Consider the following 17,755-nt stretch of genomic DNA (forward strand, 5'->3'; position numbering starts at 1 on the left):
TCAGAAGGTTCTTATGTCAGTTTATACCCTAGAAGCAGCTACATTATCAGAGGGGCATAGAAATATGACAGAACCAAAAGGCACACTGAAGATCTTGGAAGAAGAGTTAGAAAAACAAGCCAGGGACAGTTTCTGAACAGACAGCACAGGGAGAGGCCCAGAGCCCTCGCAGGGAGGAGAGGGTTAAATCCTTTCCTCTGCAGTACAAAAGAAAAGAGTGTGCGGAAAGATTAGGATTTTTGCTTTTACAATGGGAGCTGCAGAAGCGTAGGGAAGAAGCTGAAGAAAAAAAAGGGGGCGTCTCCCCTTTAAAGACTTGCAAAGATTGAGAGAGAAAGAGAGAGAGAGTCAAGAACAGAGAATCAGAGAGAGAGAGAGAGAGTCTGTCTGTCTCTGGGAAAGAAGAACATCTCTGCTTCACAGTGATTTGCGCTGGGGGAGAGGCATCAATTGGCTTCGGACCCAAGGGGGAGACGAGACCAGGTCACCCCGGTTAAGACTAAGTGAGCGTTGCCCCTCCCTCTCCCAACTCCTCTCCACCCGGGAATGTCTCGGCGAAAGCAGCGGAAACCCCAACAGTTAATCTCGGACTGCGAAGGTCCTGGCGCGTCTGAGAACGGTGGGTGCCTGAGGAAGGGTGGGGGCCCCTACGTCCAAGCCTGTGTGGGTCAGGCCAGGGCAAGGGGAGGGCACTCGGGCCATGGGCGAAACCAGGCGGGGGCGGACTTGGTCACTGGGGGTTTGAAGGAGTTGAGATGCAGGGAGTAAGAGATGACCTGCGCTGGGGAGAAGCCCCGCTTATTACTTGGGATTGATTCTGTTTGTGTTTTCCTTGTTTTTCTCTGGATGAAATGGAGTTTTCAAACTGGCTCTGTCTCCCCACCCAAGAGTTTTCTCCTCAGGTCTCCCTTTGCTCACTGGTCTTTGTGCCGTTGCTAAGTAACGTCCTCAGACCTGAAGACCGTCTCTTAGGGGTGGGATTTTCCCCCCTTTTCTTTCTGGAGAGTTGGGTTGCAAGAGAATGAATTGGATAAACGTGAAGGCTCCCCTGAGGGAGACGAGAAAAAAGTTTCTCATTGTTGGGCTGAACTGAGAGCCGATCAGAGCTCCCAGAGGGAGAGAACTAAGGTCGGTCCGAATGCAGCCTGGTTTGGGGTGTGTATGCGTGTCACCTGGAGGACAGCTGAAGGCTAGGTCTGGATGAGGGGCTTAGGTTTGTGCTTCAAGGAAAGCAAAGCAAAAAAAAAAAAAAAGTGCAAGAAAACACACCTGTTACTACATGCATATCATTTTATGAGGATACCATGTTTTTGAAGCAACAAGTGTCTCTTATGAGGGGGGAAAAAATTGTATGTATTCTTGTAACATTCCGTTAAGTGACAGGCTGACAGTAGAGCAAGCAGGGAATTGAAGAGTGAAATTGCTCAGAGTCTGAGAGACAGAAGCAAAATCAGGACAAAAACTTAAATTTCCTAATGCTCAGGGCTGGCTGGTGGTGCTCACTCCACTAAACCTGGGTTTTAAAAACTGGCCTGATTGTGAGTACATCTGAGCCAGGGTGTGGGAATCTATATATTTTGCAAGTGTCCAGGTAATTCTTAGGATTAAAGAAGTTTTGGACATACTTGTCAGAGGTATGGCTCCATATATGCAGACGGAAAGTCTGGAAGTCCTGGCTCCGGAGAGGCAACTGTTTAGCATACAGTTGATACACCCAACAGTATAGTATAGGATTAAGCACAAGCGTTCTGAAACCAGACTTTTAGACAAATCCCAGCTCCACCACTTGGTTAGCTATGTGACCTTGGCTGGTTTATTTTGCCTCTCTATTCTTCAGTTTCCTCATCTGTAAAATAAAGATGCGTATATACTAGCTACCTCATTAGGTTGTTGTGAAAATCTAAATGAGTTAATATGTGTAAAACCCTTGGAAAAATACCTAGCAGAAATAAGTGCTTAATACATGTAGTAAAGTACCTAGCATAAATAAGTGCTTAATATGTGTGAATATCGTTACTATCATTATATGTGAATGCAGTGACACTTCCTGCAAATGCTGTAGTATGGCCAAAACTCAGGAACCTCTTGGCAAACGTCAGCATTTTCTTTTTTTTTCTTTTCTGTTTTTTTTTTTTTTTTTTTTTTTTTTTTTTGAGATGGAGTTTCGCTCTGTCGCCCAGGCTGGAGTGCAGTGGTGCAATCTTGGCTCACTGACCACTCCACCTCCCGGGTTCACGCCAGTCTCCTGCCTCAGCCTCCCGAGTAGCTGGGACTAACAGGCGCCTGCCACCATGCCCGGCTAATTTTTTGTATTTTTAGTAGAGACGGGGTTTCACCGTGTTAGCCAGGATGGTCTGGATCTCCTGACCTCATAATCCGCCCACCTAGGCCTCCCAAAGTGCTGGGATTACAGGCGTGAGCAACCGCGCCCAGCCATCAGCATTTCTTTATGAGACTTGTGTCATGAAAAGCTCTAAGAGAGTGTATTGGTGGCGATTAAAGTTATAGATTAAACTTGCCTTTCCACCTGTTAAAAAACAAAAACTTGAGGTCAAATCAGTGCTCCATGTGCTACAAAATAACCTTAACAGACATATTATGTTTTGGGCAGAACACACCCTCCCCGAATCACTGCTTTTCTGGGATCCTACTGTGCCCATATTTAGAGGTTCTATGGTGATGGCATCTTTCCCTCCTGAGACACATTAGCCCTTCTTAATGCTGCTATAGGCCGGATGTTTCCTACTTGTGCTCTACAGGAGACTTCCCCTGGAGCCTCAGCTCTTCCCCAGAGTTGCCTCACAGTTCTGCTGTCCTGCTGGTTTGACTGTGGAACTATGCTGAACACCCCTCCAAACCCCCAAGAAGCATTCTCTCCTCTTCCTCCTACTTCTCCCATCTGCTCACCCATTCCCCATATCATAGCTGAGGAAAAATCTTCTGTGAGGGTGTAAAAAGCTATCTTTAGCAGCTGTCCTGAATGGATTTTCAAGCTATATCTTAAAGATATAGCTTCCACTTGGGGGCATGGTAATGCTGCCACAAAGCCATCCCCATAGAAACAGTAAAGGTTTAAACCCAATGGCATCAACAAATTTTTGATGAAAATTTGCCTTTGAGCTATGAAAGACAGAAACAAATGTAAAGAGCAAGGAAGCAGTACCCTCTATTAAGATCTACCTTAAGAAAGCCTAAGGATTTTCTCATCAGAATTCCCCTGGAGTTTAAGATCCTAGGCTGCTTATGATCTGGATGTCATTGGGCCTCATCTGCAAAATGAGGTGGCTCTATTTGATCATATCTAAAATTCCTCCTTGATCTTATAAGCTTATAATATATAAATTTCACATTTTCTGGTTTTCTTTTAAATTAATAAATTTTCTTAATCATGAATGGGGCAGCATCCATTCTGCAAAACAGAATGAGAGTTCTCCTTTTCCCTAATTTTTTATAGACAGGGTTTCTATTCACTTATGCGATCTTCAGGCATCTGACTTCCTTCTACCCCAGAGCATGCTCCACAGTTAGGTAGGAAGGGCTCTTATTTAGGGGCACATGTATCCTTTGGTGTACCTGTGAAATTACGGATATCATCATGAGTATCAGAAGACATTTAGTCAGTAGTCTAGGGTGCCAGTAATGTTTCCAGGAGTCTTTTGCCTTCTTTTAAGCAATATGTGCCATACACAACACGCAAATGCTGAGCCTTTGTTACATATTTTAAAAGCCAAAATTCTGCAGTGACCTAAGACATCACCAAGAAACAGTCTGAAAAATCTGTTTTCCAGCCGTTTTTACTCAGCTTCCCTGACCAGAGCATCAAAACTTAACAGAATAGTTTTTTGTTTGTTTGTTTGTTTGTTTGTTTTTTTGAGACGGAGTCTCGCTCTGTCGCCCAGGCTGGAGTGCAGTGGTGCAATCTCGGCTCACTGCAAGCTCCGCCTCCCAGGTTCACGCCATTCTCCTGCCTCAGCCTCCGGAGTAGCTGGGACTACAGGCGCCCGCCACCTCGCCTGGCCAATTTTTTGTATTTTTAGTAGATACGGGGTTTCAGCGTGGTCTCGATCTCCTGACCTCGTGATCCGCCTGCCTCGGCCTCCCAAAGTGCTGGGATTACAAGCGTGAGCCACCTCGCCCAGCCAACAGAATAGTTATTGCATATAAGTGATGGGCAGGAAATACTCTATTCACTTAAAAACTCTAGAGAGGAAAAAAAACCCTTCTCTCTCCCCTACAGAGTCTAGAAATCTAGATTAGAGAACACAAAGGATGTGACTGGGGGAAAAATGCAAACCAGTACATCTGGGAAATAAAGGAAACAATCAGAAACCCAGATATTTAGTGAGAAGGAGAAACCAGGACAGCAGCCAAACAGATCTAGAGGGAGAGAGGGAAGTACTTTAGATGGAAGTTAGTAGGCAGCAAGAACAGCAAGAGGGGAAAGAAGGCAAAGGTAGAGTTTTGGGGGCTCTGTTTACATTTGGAAGTAGAGAGCCCCATCTCTCAGGTTATTGATCCCTGGGCCACTCAACCTAGGTATTCCCAGATCAGAAAAAACACATTTTGGAATACAGAGTAACTCAGTCCTGGTGTTACAGAGTACCAGATAAGAAATCAGAAAACTTGGTTTTCAATCTAGTGTGGACCTTGAAGCTATGTGGCCTTGAGCACATGTGACCTTTCTTACCCCAGGGCTTCATTCAGCTTTTGATATTCAAATAATAACTAACACCCATGGCTAATATTTGTGGAGCATTCAGGTACTGTGCTAGGCCCTTTTTGCATTTCCTCTTTTTCCTCCCAACTCCGTTATTATTATTATTTTATTTATTTCATTTTTATTTTTTTGAGATGGAGTCTCGCTCTGTTGCCCAGGCTGGAGTGCATTGGCGTGATCTTGGCTCACTATAAGCTCCGCCTCCCGGGTTCACGCCATTCTCCTGCCTCAGCCTCCCAAGTAGCTGGGACTACAGGTGCCTGCCACCATGCCTGGCTAATTTTTTGTATTTTTAGTAGGGACAGTGTTTCACTGTGTTAGCCAGGATGGTCTCGATCTCCTGACTTCGTGATCCGCCTGTCTCGGCCTCCCAAAGTGCTGGGATTACAGGCTTGAGCCACCATGCCCAGCCCCAACTCCCTTATTATTACAAAGAAAATCTTTTTCTTTTTTTGAGACCAAGTCCTACTCCGTTGCCCAGGCTGGAGTGCAGTGGCACGTCTCGGCTCACTGAAACCTCCACCTCCAGGGTTCAAGAGATTCTCCTGCCTCAGCCTCCTGAACAGCTGGGATTACAGGTGCATGCCACCACACTCAGCTAAAATTTTTTCATTGTAGTAAAATATGTGTAATAAAATTTACCACTTTAACCATTTTTAAGTGTACAATTCAGTGGCATTAAGTACATTCACTATGTTATGTAACCATTACTGCTGTTTCAATATCTTTTTCATCATCAAACAGAAACTCTGTAACCGTTAAACAATAAATCCCTATTCTCCCATTCCCTCAGCCCCTATTAGCCTCTACTCTGCTTTCTGTATGTGTGAACTTGCCAAATTTCTTTTTTTTTTTTTTGAGACGGAGTCTTGCTCTGTCGCCCAGGCTGGAGTGCAGTGGCGTAATCTCGGCTCACTGCAAGCTCCGCCTCCCAGGTTCACGCCATTCTCCTGCCTCAGCCTCCCGAGTAGCTGGGACTACAGGCGCCCGCCACCACGCCCGGCTAATTTTTTTTGTATTTTTAGTAGAGACGGGGTTTCACCATGTTGGCCAGGATGGTCTCGATCTCTTGATCTTGTGATCCGCCCGCCTCGGCCTCCCAAAGTGCTGGGATTACAGGCGTGAGCCACCGCGCCCGGCTGCCAAATTTCATATTAATGGACTCATATAATATTTGGGTACCTCATACTAATGGAATCATACAATGTTTGTCCTTTTGTGTCTGCTTTATTGCACTTAGTATGTTTTCTCTTTTTTTCTCAATTAAAGTCAAATTTGTCTGAAAGCATAACGTTTTCAAAGTTCATTCATGTTGTAGCATGTATCAGAATTTCCTTCCTTTGTACGGCAGTACCCTCATTTTAAAGAGGAGAAATCAGCCAGGCACAGCAGCTCATGCCGGTAATCCCAGCACTTTGGGAGGCTGAGGTGGGCAAATCACTTGAGGTCAGGAGTTCAAGACCAGCCTGGCCAACAAGGTGAAACCTCGTCTTTACTAAAAATACAAAAATTAGCTGGGTGTGATGGTGCATACCTGTAATCCCAGCTACTTGGGAGGCTGAGGCAGGAGAATCGTTTGAACCCAGGAGGCGGAGATTGCAGTGAGCCGAGATCACACCATTGCACTCCAGCCTGGGCGACCATTGTACTCCAGCCTGGGCAACACAGCGAGACTCCGTCTCAAAAAAAAAAAGCTGGCCAGTTGCAGTGGCTCATGCCTGTAATCCAGCACTTTGGGAGGCCGAGGTGGGCAGATCACCTGAGGTTGGGAGTTCGAGACCAGCCTGACCAATATGAAGAAACTCCGTCTCTACTAAAAAAATACAAAATTAGCCGGGCATGGTGGCACATGCCGGTAATCCCAGCTACTAGGGAGGGTGAGGCAGGAGAATCGCTTGAACCTGGGAGGCGGAGGTTGCGGTGAGCCAAGATCGTGCCATTGCACTCCAGCCTGGGCAACAAGAGTGAAACTCTGTCTCAAAAAAAAAAATAAGAGAGAAATAAAACTCTGGTAGAGATTAAGAAATTTTCCCAAGATCACAAAGATTAGAATGTTCTAGAGCTGGGACTTTAACTCAGGTCTGAATCACTGTGCACAATGACAATGAGAGTGTCAGATCTCTAAAGTCCCAGCTCCAAAATGGTGTGAATTCCATGTTAAGTGTTGAGTCCTTTGATGTCAAAGAAATTTTCATTAAAAGAACATTCTTATGTTTGATCTAAGATATTCCTGTTCTGGAAACAAATATATTTTTCTCACTTAGCACCAGATGTACCAATCATTGTGCCTGTTAGTCTACTGTGTTACACAGGCCATAGTTACATTAGTAGGTCTGGGTTGCAAAGGATTATTATGTGTCTACATTTAGGAAAGAGGAGTAAGGAGGAGAAGATGAGGTATTTCCCTAAGAAGTAGTCAGTAGCAATAGTTACAGAATCAATTCATAATTATGGAAGCTACCAATTAGCATTGTTCAGTGTCAATAATAAGTAAGTGGGCCAGAGGCAGTGGCTTACATCTGTACTCTCAGCACTTTGTGGGGACAAGGCAGGAGGATCCCTTGAGCCCAGGTATTCCAGACAGCCTGGGCAACATAGTGAAACCTCATCTCTACAGAAAAAAAAAATTTTAATTAGCTGGGCATGATTGTGCATGCCTGTAGTCCCAGCTGTTCAGGAAGCTGAGGTGGGAGGATCACCTAAGCCTGGGAGGTAGAGTCTGCAGTGAGCTATGATTGTGCCACTGCACTCTAGTCTTAATGGGTAGATGATGCTTGAACTCTGTAGAACAAAGCCTTTCACCTTACAATTAGAAATATGGTGGCCAGCATGGTGGCTCACGCCTGTAATCCCAACACTTTGGGAGGCCGAGGTTGGCGAATCACCTGAGGTCGGGAGTTTGAGACCAGCCTGACCCACGTGGAGAAACCCCATCTCTACTAAAAATACAAAATTAGCCGGGCTTGGTGGCGCATGCCTATAATCCCAGCTACTTGGAAAGGCTGAGGCAGGAGAATCACTTGAACCTGGGAGGTGGAGGTTGCAGTGAGCCGAGATCGTGCCATTGCACTCCAGCCTGGGCAACAAGAGCAAAACTCCGTCTCAAAAAAAAAAAAAAAAAAAAAAAAAAAAAATATATATATATATATATATATATGGCTCAAATATCAATTAAAAAAGAAAAAAATATGCTTCAAGATACCCATACCTGGGAAAGAAATGCAATCACTTAAACTTACAGTAAGGTGTAAATTATATCAAATTCTATTCATGGAAGCAGATTTTTCACTGGGAAAGGATACAAGGAAGCTAATGTGTGGTTGTGGGCACTGTAGGGAGGGGACCTGATGGGAAGATTTAGCATTGAGAGTTCATTTTGTCTATGTCTCAATTGTGGCCAAGTTTAGCTCAGGTAAGATTTGTGAGGAGCAGGGTGGCAGGTGTGATGGAAAGGGCAGTCCTCCATGTGGGTCTCATCATTGTGTCACCATCTCTGTATTCTCACTGGAATCACCTGAGGAGCTTTATAAAACTAATGCCTGGATCCCATCCTCAGGGATTATGAATTAATTAGACTGAGATGTGGCCTGGACATAGGGATTTTTTTTAAGTTCATTTGGTTGGTTGATTTTGCAGAGATGGGGGTCTCACTGTGTTATGCAGGCTGGTCTCAAATTCCTGACCTCAAGCAATCCTCCTGCCTTGGCCTCCAAAAGTGCTAGGATTATAGGCATGAGCTACCCACTGTGCCTAAACTTTCTTTTCTCTCTTTTTTTTTCTTCTTTTTTTTGAGATTTTGAGATGGAGTCTCAAACCCTTGAGCTCAAGTGATCCTCCCACCTCAGCCTCCAGAGTAGCTGGGACTACAAGGAACAGACCACTGCACCTAAACATAAAAATTTTAAAACTCTCTTCTGGTAATCCTAATGGGCAATAAAATTTGAAAACCACTGTTCAAATGTATCACCCTGCTACATACGACCCACCTATTTTTCTCTTTGTTCTCCCCAACAGTTCTCTCTGAAGCCTAAAGAAGCAATCTGATGGGACTCTAGGTTTAGAGGGGAAGCCACCTAGTTTCCCTTTTCTTTGTCATTTCAGCTGTCTATAAGTTGAAACAAGCTTGTCCAGGTCTTAGTCCCACCCCGGACTTTGCATTTGACCGGAGATATCTTACCTCACCTTATCTGCTATCTAGGGACACCATTACCAGTTTAGTTTATTCCTGCGTTTGTGACTTCATTCATGTTTGTGTAAGAATCCTGCCCCCCTTTTCAGGATGGGCAGTGAGTGCAAAGTACTGAGAAATGGAGGGTTCCTCTTACAGGTGGCTGTTGATCCAGTCACCTTTCACCAGGGACTAAATTTACCTTAAAGAAGAGCTTAGATCAAATTACGCATCAGAAACCACATTTCATTAAAGAGCAAGAAAGGGGACAGTGTTTCCCAGGAGAAGATGAAAAGGATTTCTTTTCTTGTCAGAAGACTTGACAAAACAGCAACTGGATATCAAATGTTCAATGCTAATTAACAAATGCTCAGTAGAAAGCCTCCATCTGATTCCCTCTCCCTGACTAAGGCCGGGGAGCAAATGGCAGGTAGAAGCCACACAGGGCCCTTTCTTTAGCATTAGGGAAACCATACAATGTTGATGTGCTTGAGAAAGCACTGGACAGGAGTCAAAATTCTGAATGCTTGCTTCACTGAATTACTGTGTGAACTTGGAAAAGTCACTTAACCTCTCCAAGCTTCAGTTTCCTTATCTGTAAAAATAAACCGCATTGCACAAAACTGTGACTTGCCATAAACTGAAATAGAACCCCCCTCCCTCATTTGTTTTTTTGTTTTTTGTTTTTTTTTTTGAGACGGAGTCTCCCTCTGTCGCCCAGGCTGGAGTGCAATGGTGCAATCTCGGCTCACTGCAAGCTCCGCCTCCCGGGTTCACGCCATTCTCCTGCCTCAGCCTCTCCGAGTAGCTGGGACTACAGGCGCCCGCCACTACGCCCGGCTAATTTTTTTTTGTATTTTTAGTAGAGACGGGGTTTCACCGTGGTCTCGATTTCCTGACCTCGTGATCCGCCCGCCTCGGCCTCCCAAAGTGCTGGGATTACAAGCGTGAGCTACCGCGCCCTGCCTCCCCCTCCCTCATTTGTAAATCCAGGCCCGGAAGCACAGAACCCATCCATTTCAGAATTATGACTCACAATGCTAACAGCCTTATTATCTGAAGTTTCAAAACATAATTCAGTAAAATGTTTTAAGTTTAAAAACACAGGCAAAATTTATGTTGAGAAGTAAAGTGGATGTTACTAATATTTTAAATAGGTTGTTTCAGCTCCCCCACCCCCTGCAATAAAAGACTTTCTACCTTTGAAATATGCCACTGATATTGGCCAGTATCTTACCTCAGAAATTAATAAGATTAACAAACATGGAAAACAGATCTAATTTTAGTATATGTGTTTGTTTTTTTTTTTGAGACGGAGTCTCGCTCTGTCGCCCGGGCTGGAGTGCAGTGGCACGATCTCGGCTCACTGCAAGCTCCGCCTCCCGGGTTCACGCCATTCTCCTGCCTCAGCCTCTCCGAGTAGCTGGGACTACAGGCGCCCGCCACCACGCCCGGCTAATTTTTTGTATTTTTAGTAGAGACGGGGTTTCACCGTGGTCTCGATCTCCTGACCTCGTGATCCGCCCGCCTCGGCCTCCCAAAGTGCTGGGATTACAAGCGTGAGCCACCGCGCCCGGCCTAGTATATGTGTATTTAAGGTTACTTCGATTATTTTGCTACTGACAATGTAAATTATCTCATTGATAAAATTCAGGACTCCCCAAACTTTAAAAATCTCACATGTACATATTAATTTTTTTAGACTTTTTTTTTTTTTTGAGTTGGAGTTTCACTCTTGTTGCCCAGGCTGGAGTGCAATGCCACGATCTCGGCTCCCTGCAACCTCCACCTCCTGGGTTCAAGCCATTCTCCTGGCTCAGCCGCCCCAGTAGCTGGGATTAAAGGCATGTACCACCATGCCCAGCTAATTTTTGTATTTTTAGTAGAGACAGGGTTTCAACATGTTGGCCATGCTGGTCTCGAACTCCTGACCTCGTGATCTGCCCACCTCGGCCTCCCAAAGTGCTGGGATTACAGTGAGCCACCGCACCCGGCTTTTTTTTTTTTTTTAAGTAATTGGGCCTCACTATGTTGCCGAAGCTGGAGGGCAGTGGTTATTCACAGGTGTGATCATAACTCACTGCAACATCAAACTCCTGGACTAAAGCAATTCTCCTGCCTCAGCCTCCCAAGTAGCTGGGGCTACAAGTGTGCACCACCATACCTGCCTCACACATTAATATTGTCAAATTTTTCAATTTTTGTCCCCACAATATTTTTCTGAGTAAGATACTGCAGCTACAATATTACCACTTTATGAAGAGGGAAACGGTGGTATAACATGGTGTGACTGACCACCATGTCTCAATTTATCAGTGAGGCAAGAATAGAACTGGGATTAAAACAATTTAGGTTTACTGATGCCCAGGGAAATCACAAAACCAAGGACTTGTGGTCACTTCCTGCATGTAAGAGAAAGTATTTTAGGAAGTGGGAAGCACTTTAAGACTCATTTCAAGGTAAAAAAGAGAATGCCAGAATACCTGGTCCAGGAGGCATTTTATTCTTACTTATCCTGCCTGAATAGCAGGCTGCCTCTGTGATGGTGAGCAGGTGTTAGCTATTTCTAAGCATTCAGATCAGGCTGGGGCTGAAAGGGCTTTGGACGCTGAGTGCTGCCTGGTAGCTCCTACCGCATTGTTTTAAGAGGGCTCCCCTCCCCCCGGGTTAGAGCTGGGTGGGCCTCCGTAGGCCTCTGCAGGCTAGCGTCTCCCCAAACCCACTGTCTCAGTGACGGTGTGAGGAATGTTGCAAGAGGAGAACAGAGGAGGAAGAGGGTACTAAATAGGAGATGGCTTATTAAATAAGCATGGACTCTATAAATTAGGTGTTGTGTAGGCTGGGCGATCTGCGGAGTAACCTGCATTCAGCTATTATTCTGGGGGAGGAGGGGCGGGGAGTGAAGGGGCTTAGTGTTCCGCAGAGAGTCCTGAAATGACTTCCTTGGAAATTCTACCTTGCAGCCGCCCACCCTGAGAAACTTCTTTTGTGGAGAGGGATGGGGGTAGGGTGGGAATGGAAGTGAGAAAGACGAGAGAAAACTTCGAATATTTTGGGGGGTGTGTGCTGATGAGGAGTGGATGTTCTGAGCTCCCCCTCTTCTTCTGGCCCTCAGACCTCTGAGGAGATCAGACGACCCTCTCTGGAATCCACGTTTTCCAAGCTCAGCGGATCCTTTATCCAAAGAAAAATAAGAGAAGCCTATCGCCTTGCTCCATTGAGCAGGGCTACGTTTCCCACTGTGCCCCTAGAGCTTAGGAGGGGAGGGCGGGGGGAGGAGGGTAGGCCTGGGCAAAGGCATCTGCAGATGGGGGGAGCTGGCCGGGGACCGGGAAAGGTGGACCCCCGCAGTGCTTCACAGCACCTGTCCCTGCGCCTCCGGAAACTCTGCCGAGCTCTGAGCTCCCGCCCCCAAGCCCCCGCTGGCGCTCCCTTCTCCCGCCTCCTCTAGCTCCCGCCTCCCTCCCCAGCAGCTCCTCCCCATAAACTCCCCTCCTCATCAGCTCCTCCCAGATCTCCCCTCTCCCCGCTTTCTCGCTCCAGCTCCTCCCCGCCTCCTCGCTCCCCTCCCCCTCCGCCGCTGCTCCCTGTCCCCGCCGCTGCCGACCTCCATCTCCGCAGTCTGGGCCGCTGGGTGCAGAGGCTGCCGCAGACCCAGCGGCCACCGCCGCCTCCCTCAATCCCAATATCCATTGTCTCCCACCCCACCTGGCCCTCCACTTCCCCCACAACCATGGCGCACGAATCCGGGAGGAGCTCTCGTCTCGGGGTGCCCTGCGGGGAGCCGGCAGAGCTCGGAGGTGCGGTAGGGTCGGTCGGGCTGGGCAGGGGTGGGGGCGGAGGGGGATGCTCGGGGGCGGCGAAGACTTTCGGTGGGCGGGAGAAAATGCGTGATTCTCTGCGTAGGCCCCTGTCCTCACACCTATTCCGTGAACTCGCTTGTGGCCTGGGGAAGGGAGGGTGGCTGAGGAGGGGAGTACCATGCTCGTGCCCCCTCCCCTCCTCCCTCCCCACCCCCCTGCCCCATGCCGGGTTGTCTCCTGTCCACACTGATCAGGCCTGAACTCTAGACTTCTGCATGGCTCTGATGGTGAGCTCATCTCCCCACCCCCAACTAGCGGTTGCTGGCCTCCTTGTTAATTAGAGCCTCGGTATACCCAACCCAACTGCGCCACCCACGCTCTCTCTCCTTGTCTTCTCCCCAGGTGATGCTAGCGAGGAGGATCACCCCCAAGTCTGTGCCAAGTGCTGCGCACAATTCACTGACCCAACTGAATTCCTCGCCCACCAGAACGCATGTTCTACTGACCCTCCTGTAATGGTGATAATTGGGGGACAGGAGAACCCCAACAACTCTTCGGCCTCCTCCGAACCCCGGCCTGAGGGTCACAATAATCCTCAGGTCATGGACACAGAGCATAGCAACCCCCCAGATTCTGGGTCCTCCGTGCCCACGGATCCCACCTGGGGCCCGGAGAGGAGAGGAGAGGAGTCTTCGGGGCATTTCCTGGTCGCTGCCACAGGTACAGCGGCTGGGGGAGGCGGGGGCCTGATCTTGGCCAGTCCCAAGCTGGGAGCAACCCCATTACCTCCAGAATCGACCCCTGCACCCCCTCCTCCTCCACCACCCCCTCCGCCCCCAGGTGTAGGCAGTGGCCACTTGAATATCCCCCTGATCTTGGAAGAGCTACGGGTGCTGCAGCAGCGGCAGATCCATCAGATGCAGATGACTGAGCAAATCTGCAGGCAGGTGCTGTTGCTTGGCTCCTTAGGCCAGACGGTGGGTGCCCCTGCCAGTCCCTCAGAGCTACCTGGGACAGGGACTGCCTCTTCCACCAAGCCCCTACTACCCCTCTTCAGCCCCATCAAGCCTGTCCAGACCAGCAAGACATTGGCATCTTCCTCCTCCTCCTCCTCCTCTTCCTCTTCAGGGGCAGAAACGCCCAAGCAGGCTTTCTTCCACCTTTACCACCCACTGGGGTCACAGCATCCTTTCTCTGCTGGAGGGGTTGGGCGAAGCCACAAACCCACCCCTGCCCCTTCCCCAGCCTTGCCAGGCAGCACAGATCAGCTGATTGCTTCGCCTCATCTGGCATTCCCAAGCACCACGGGACTACTGGCAGCACAGTGTCTTGGGGCAGCCCGAGGCCTTGAGGCCACTGCCTCCCCAGGGCTCCTGAAGCCAAAGAATGGAAGTGGTGAGCTGAGCTACGGAGAAGTGATGGGTCCCTTGGAGAAGCCCGGTGGAAGGCACAAATGCCGCTTCTGTGCCAAAGTATTTGGCAGTGACAGTGCCCTGCAGATCCACCTCCGTTCCCACACGGGTGAGAGGCCCTATAAGTGCAATGTCTGTGGAAACCGCTTTACCACCCGTGGCAACCTCAAAGTGCATTTCCACCGGCATCGTGAGAAGTACCCACATGTGCAGATGAACCCACACCCAGTACCAGAGCACCTAGACTACGTCATTACCAGCAGTGGCTTGCCGTATGGTATGTCCGTGCCACCAGAGAAGGCCGAGGAGGAGGCAGCCACTCCAGGTGGAGGGGTTGAGCGCAAGCCTCTGGTGGCCTCCACCACAGCACTCAGTGCCACAGAGAGCCTGACTCTGCTCTCCACCAGTGCAGGCACAGCCACGGCTCCAGGACTCCCTGCTTTCAATAAGTTTGTGCTCATGAAAGCAGTGGAACCCAAGAATAAAGCTGATGAAAACACCCCCCCAGGGAGTGAGGGCTCAGCCATCAGTGGAGTGGCAGAAAGTAGCACAGCAACTCGCATGCAGCTAAGTAAGTTGGTGACTTCACTACCAAGCTGGGCACTGCTTACCAACCACTTTAAGTCCACTGGCAGCTTCCCCTTCCCCTATGTGCTAGAGCCCTTGGGGACCTCACCCTCTGAGACATCAAAGCTGCAGCAACTGGTAGAAAAGATTGACCGGCAAGGAGCTGTGGCAGTGACCTCAACTGCCTCAGGAGCCCCCACCACCTCTGCCCCTGCACCTTCATCCTCAGCCTCTTCTGGACCTAACCAGTGTGTCATCTGTCTCCGGGTGCTTAGCTGTCCTCGGGCCTTACGCCTTCATTATGGCCAACATGGAGGTGAGAGGCCCTTCAAATGCAAAGTGTGTGGCAGAGCCTTCTCCACCAGGGGTAATCTGCGTGCACATTTCGTGGGCCACAAGGCCAGTCCAGCTGCCCGGGCACAGAACTCCTGCCCCATCTGCCAGAAGAAGTTCACCAATGCTGTCACTCTGCAGCAGCATGTCCGGATGCACCTGGGGGGCCAGATCCCCAATGGTGGTACTGCACTCCCTGAAGGTGGAGGAGCTGCTCAGGAGAATGGCTCTGAGCAATCTACAGTCTCCGGGGCAGGGAGTTTCTCCCAGCAGCAGTCCCAGCAGCCATCACTGGAAGAGGAGTTGTCTGAGGAGGAGGAAGAGGAGGATGAGGAAGAAGAGGAAGATGTGACTGATGAAGATTCCCTGGCAGGGAGAGGCTCAGAGAGTGGAGGTGAGAAGGCAATATCAGTGAGAGGTGATTCAGAAGAGGCATCTGGGGCAGAGGACGAGGTGGGGACAGTGGCGGCAGCAGCCACAGCTGGGAAGGAGATGGACAGTAATGAGAAAGCTACTCAACAGTCTTCTTTGCCACCACCACCACCACCTGACAGCCTGGATCAGCCTCAGCCAATGGAGCAGGGAAGCAGTGATGTTTTAGGAGGCAAGGAAGAGGGGGGCAAACCGGAGAGAAGCTCAAGCCCAGCATCAGCACTCACCCCAGAAGGGGAAGGTACCAGCGTGACCTTGGTAGAGGAGCTGAGCCTGCAGGAGGCAATGAGAAAGGAGCCAGGAGACAGCAGCAGCAGAAAGGCCTGCGAAGTGTGTGGCCAGGCCTTTCCCTCCCAGGCAGCTCTGGAGGAGCATCAGAAGACCCACCCCAAGGAGGGGCCGCTCTTCACTTGTGTTTTCTGCAGGCAGGGCTTTCTTGAGCGGGCTACCCTCAAGAAGCATATGCTACTGGCACACCACCAGGTACAGCCCTTTGCCCCCCATGGCCCTCAGAATATTGCTGCTCTTTCTTTAGTCCCTGGCTGTTCACCTTCCATCACCTCCACAGGGCTCTCCCCCTTTCCCCGAAAAGATGACCCCACGATCCCATGAGCCTGTTTTTCTGTACCTGCTGCTCTTTGTCCCACAGAGCAGAAACAGCTTCACAAAAGGACCTCCCAGAGTTATGAGCCCTGATTTTGTCTTTTTCTCTAAGTTCTTAACATGATATGTCCCTAGTGGCTTTTCTCTAGTCCCTGAGCTTGGAAATTACTGTGCTTACAAGGGGATGGCCCCCTAAGGAATTTTTCTTCCCTCCTCATTCTTTGTACCTGAGGAAAATAGATTCTCTGCAGCTTTCTCAAGGGGAACCCTCTCCAGCTTCCCTGGTGTGACCCTTCTTCCCCCTCCTCTTTCTTCTCCCTTTCCCTTTGGTAGGCGCACCTGAGCACCTACATTTGGAATTGCAGCCTAGCCCAAAAGGGCTGGCAGCTGTCTCTGGAGGGCCCAGTGCCACTCCTCTGGGGTGACCTTTCTGCTCAGCTGGTGGGTGTGGGTCCCCTATCTTTCTAGAACCAGTATGTGGCATTCCTGTCAAGTGGCCTGCCCATGAAGCCCTGGAATTCCAGCTCCACCTCCACTACCACTCCAAGCCTGGCCCCACCAGTGCTGTTTGGCCTAGGAACTGTGGCTGGGAAGGTGCCTCCAACAATGGGATCCAGGGAAGCCAAGGAGAAGACAGCCCCCCTCCTATTTCAGCCTCCTGTACCCAAGGCAGTGCCTGAGAAGCCCATCATAGACAAGAAGTAGCAAACTCTACGTTCCTTCTCCCTCCCCCTGCTCCAGAAGGTGCCGGTACTGAAGATGCTCCAGTAATTGGTGACCCAACCCTAGGAAGTAGGGAGAAATGAAGGAAGGGCATAGGAAAATTTTCCCAGTAAATCCCCTGATGGTCACATTAAGGTAAAGGTGTTGGCTGGTCAGTGTGCCAAGACCTCTCCAGCTTCTCATTCATGATGACCTCTCAAAGTTGGGAAACAAGCTGATTTCTTGCCAAGAGGTCTCCCAGGAGATATTTGGGAAATGGGAAGTTCGTATCTTTAAGGAGCATTGTTGGTCAGCATGGTTGATGAACTAATGATGAGAGAGTTAAGGAATGTTGCTAGAACATAGGGCTTGCTGGTACCTATGTGACTAAGAAAGGGACATGATATAAGGGAAAAGGCCTCAAATTCTTGTGAATGTGGACATTCTCGTTAATATTCTTTTGGGCTAATAGTGACATAGTGTGCAGAGGTGTACCAGGGATCATGGGGGATTTCCTAGCACTAGTATGCTTCTAGTTTTAGATAACTCCCTCCTTTATTCCCCGGCCCCTTGTATTTTCCTTATCTTCCTCTTTCAAGACCCCTATCCTCCCCATTTTGCCTAACCATAGGCTGGGACTTGTGTCTTTGTCATTGTCTGGTTCTTAAGAGTCCCAGACTTTGGGAGACCAGCTCCAGGTGGCGTCCTCCCTGCCTCTCCGTCTTGTAATGAGATGTAGTATTTACTCTTAACATAGGATCATTTGGAACAGGAGTTCTGAGGAGGAGAGAGTGAGGGTTTTGCTATTGACTGACTTGAACGATGGCTTCTCCTCAAGCTGTAGGCTCCAGAGCTTCCTAACCTAGTAAAATGTCAAGAACAGACAGGGGAGATATTAGTGTCTTTCCCTCTATCATTAAAGGTGTTTTAACCAAATATTTATGTGTTTCTCCTTATTTCATGATTACATAGCCAGCTGGGGTGTGATATGGGCATTCCCCAACATTGAGATTCCTTT

General features: G+C 48.8%; 1 protein-coding gene across 3 annotated transcripts; it reads left to right on the plus strand.

Annotated features, from left to right (window-relative positions):
- Positions 1–246: 246 nt before the first annotated feature.
- On the plus strand, positions 247–17,673 carry SALL2 (spalt like transcription factor 2). Of its 3 annotated transcripts, XM_030803372.1 has the most exons (4): positions 247–619; positions 13,091–13,408; positions 13,529–15,915; positions 16,504–17,673. In XM_030803372.1, exons 1-4 carry the CDS (start codon positions 547–549, stop codon positions 16,738–16,740), a joined length of 3,015 nt encoding a protein of 1,004 aa, XP_030659232.1. In that variant the 5' UTR covers positions 247–546; the 3' UTR covers positions 16,741–17,673. The 3 variants fall into 3 exon arrangements, with proteins under 3 accessions (XP_030659232.1, XP_030659230.1, XP_030659231.1); XM_030803370.1 differs by having other exon boundaries at positions 13,091–15,915; XM_030803371.1 differs by lacking the exon at positions 247–619 and adding an exon at positions 12,341–12,685 and having other exon boundaries at positions 13,091–15,915.
- Positions 17,674–17,755: the final 82 nt, after the last annotated feature.

This window comes from Nomascus leucogenys, chromosome 22a (assembly GCF_006542625.1).
Source record: "Nomascus leucogenys isolate Asia chromosome 22a, Asia_NLE_v1, whole genome shotgun sequence".
In the NCBI taxonomy this organism is placed as follows: Eukaryota; Metazoa; Chordata; class Mammalia; order Primates; family Hylobatidae; genus Nomascus; species Nomascus leucogenys.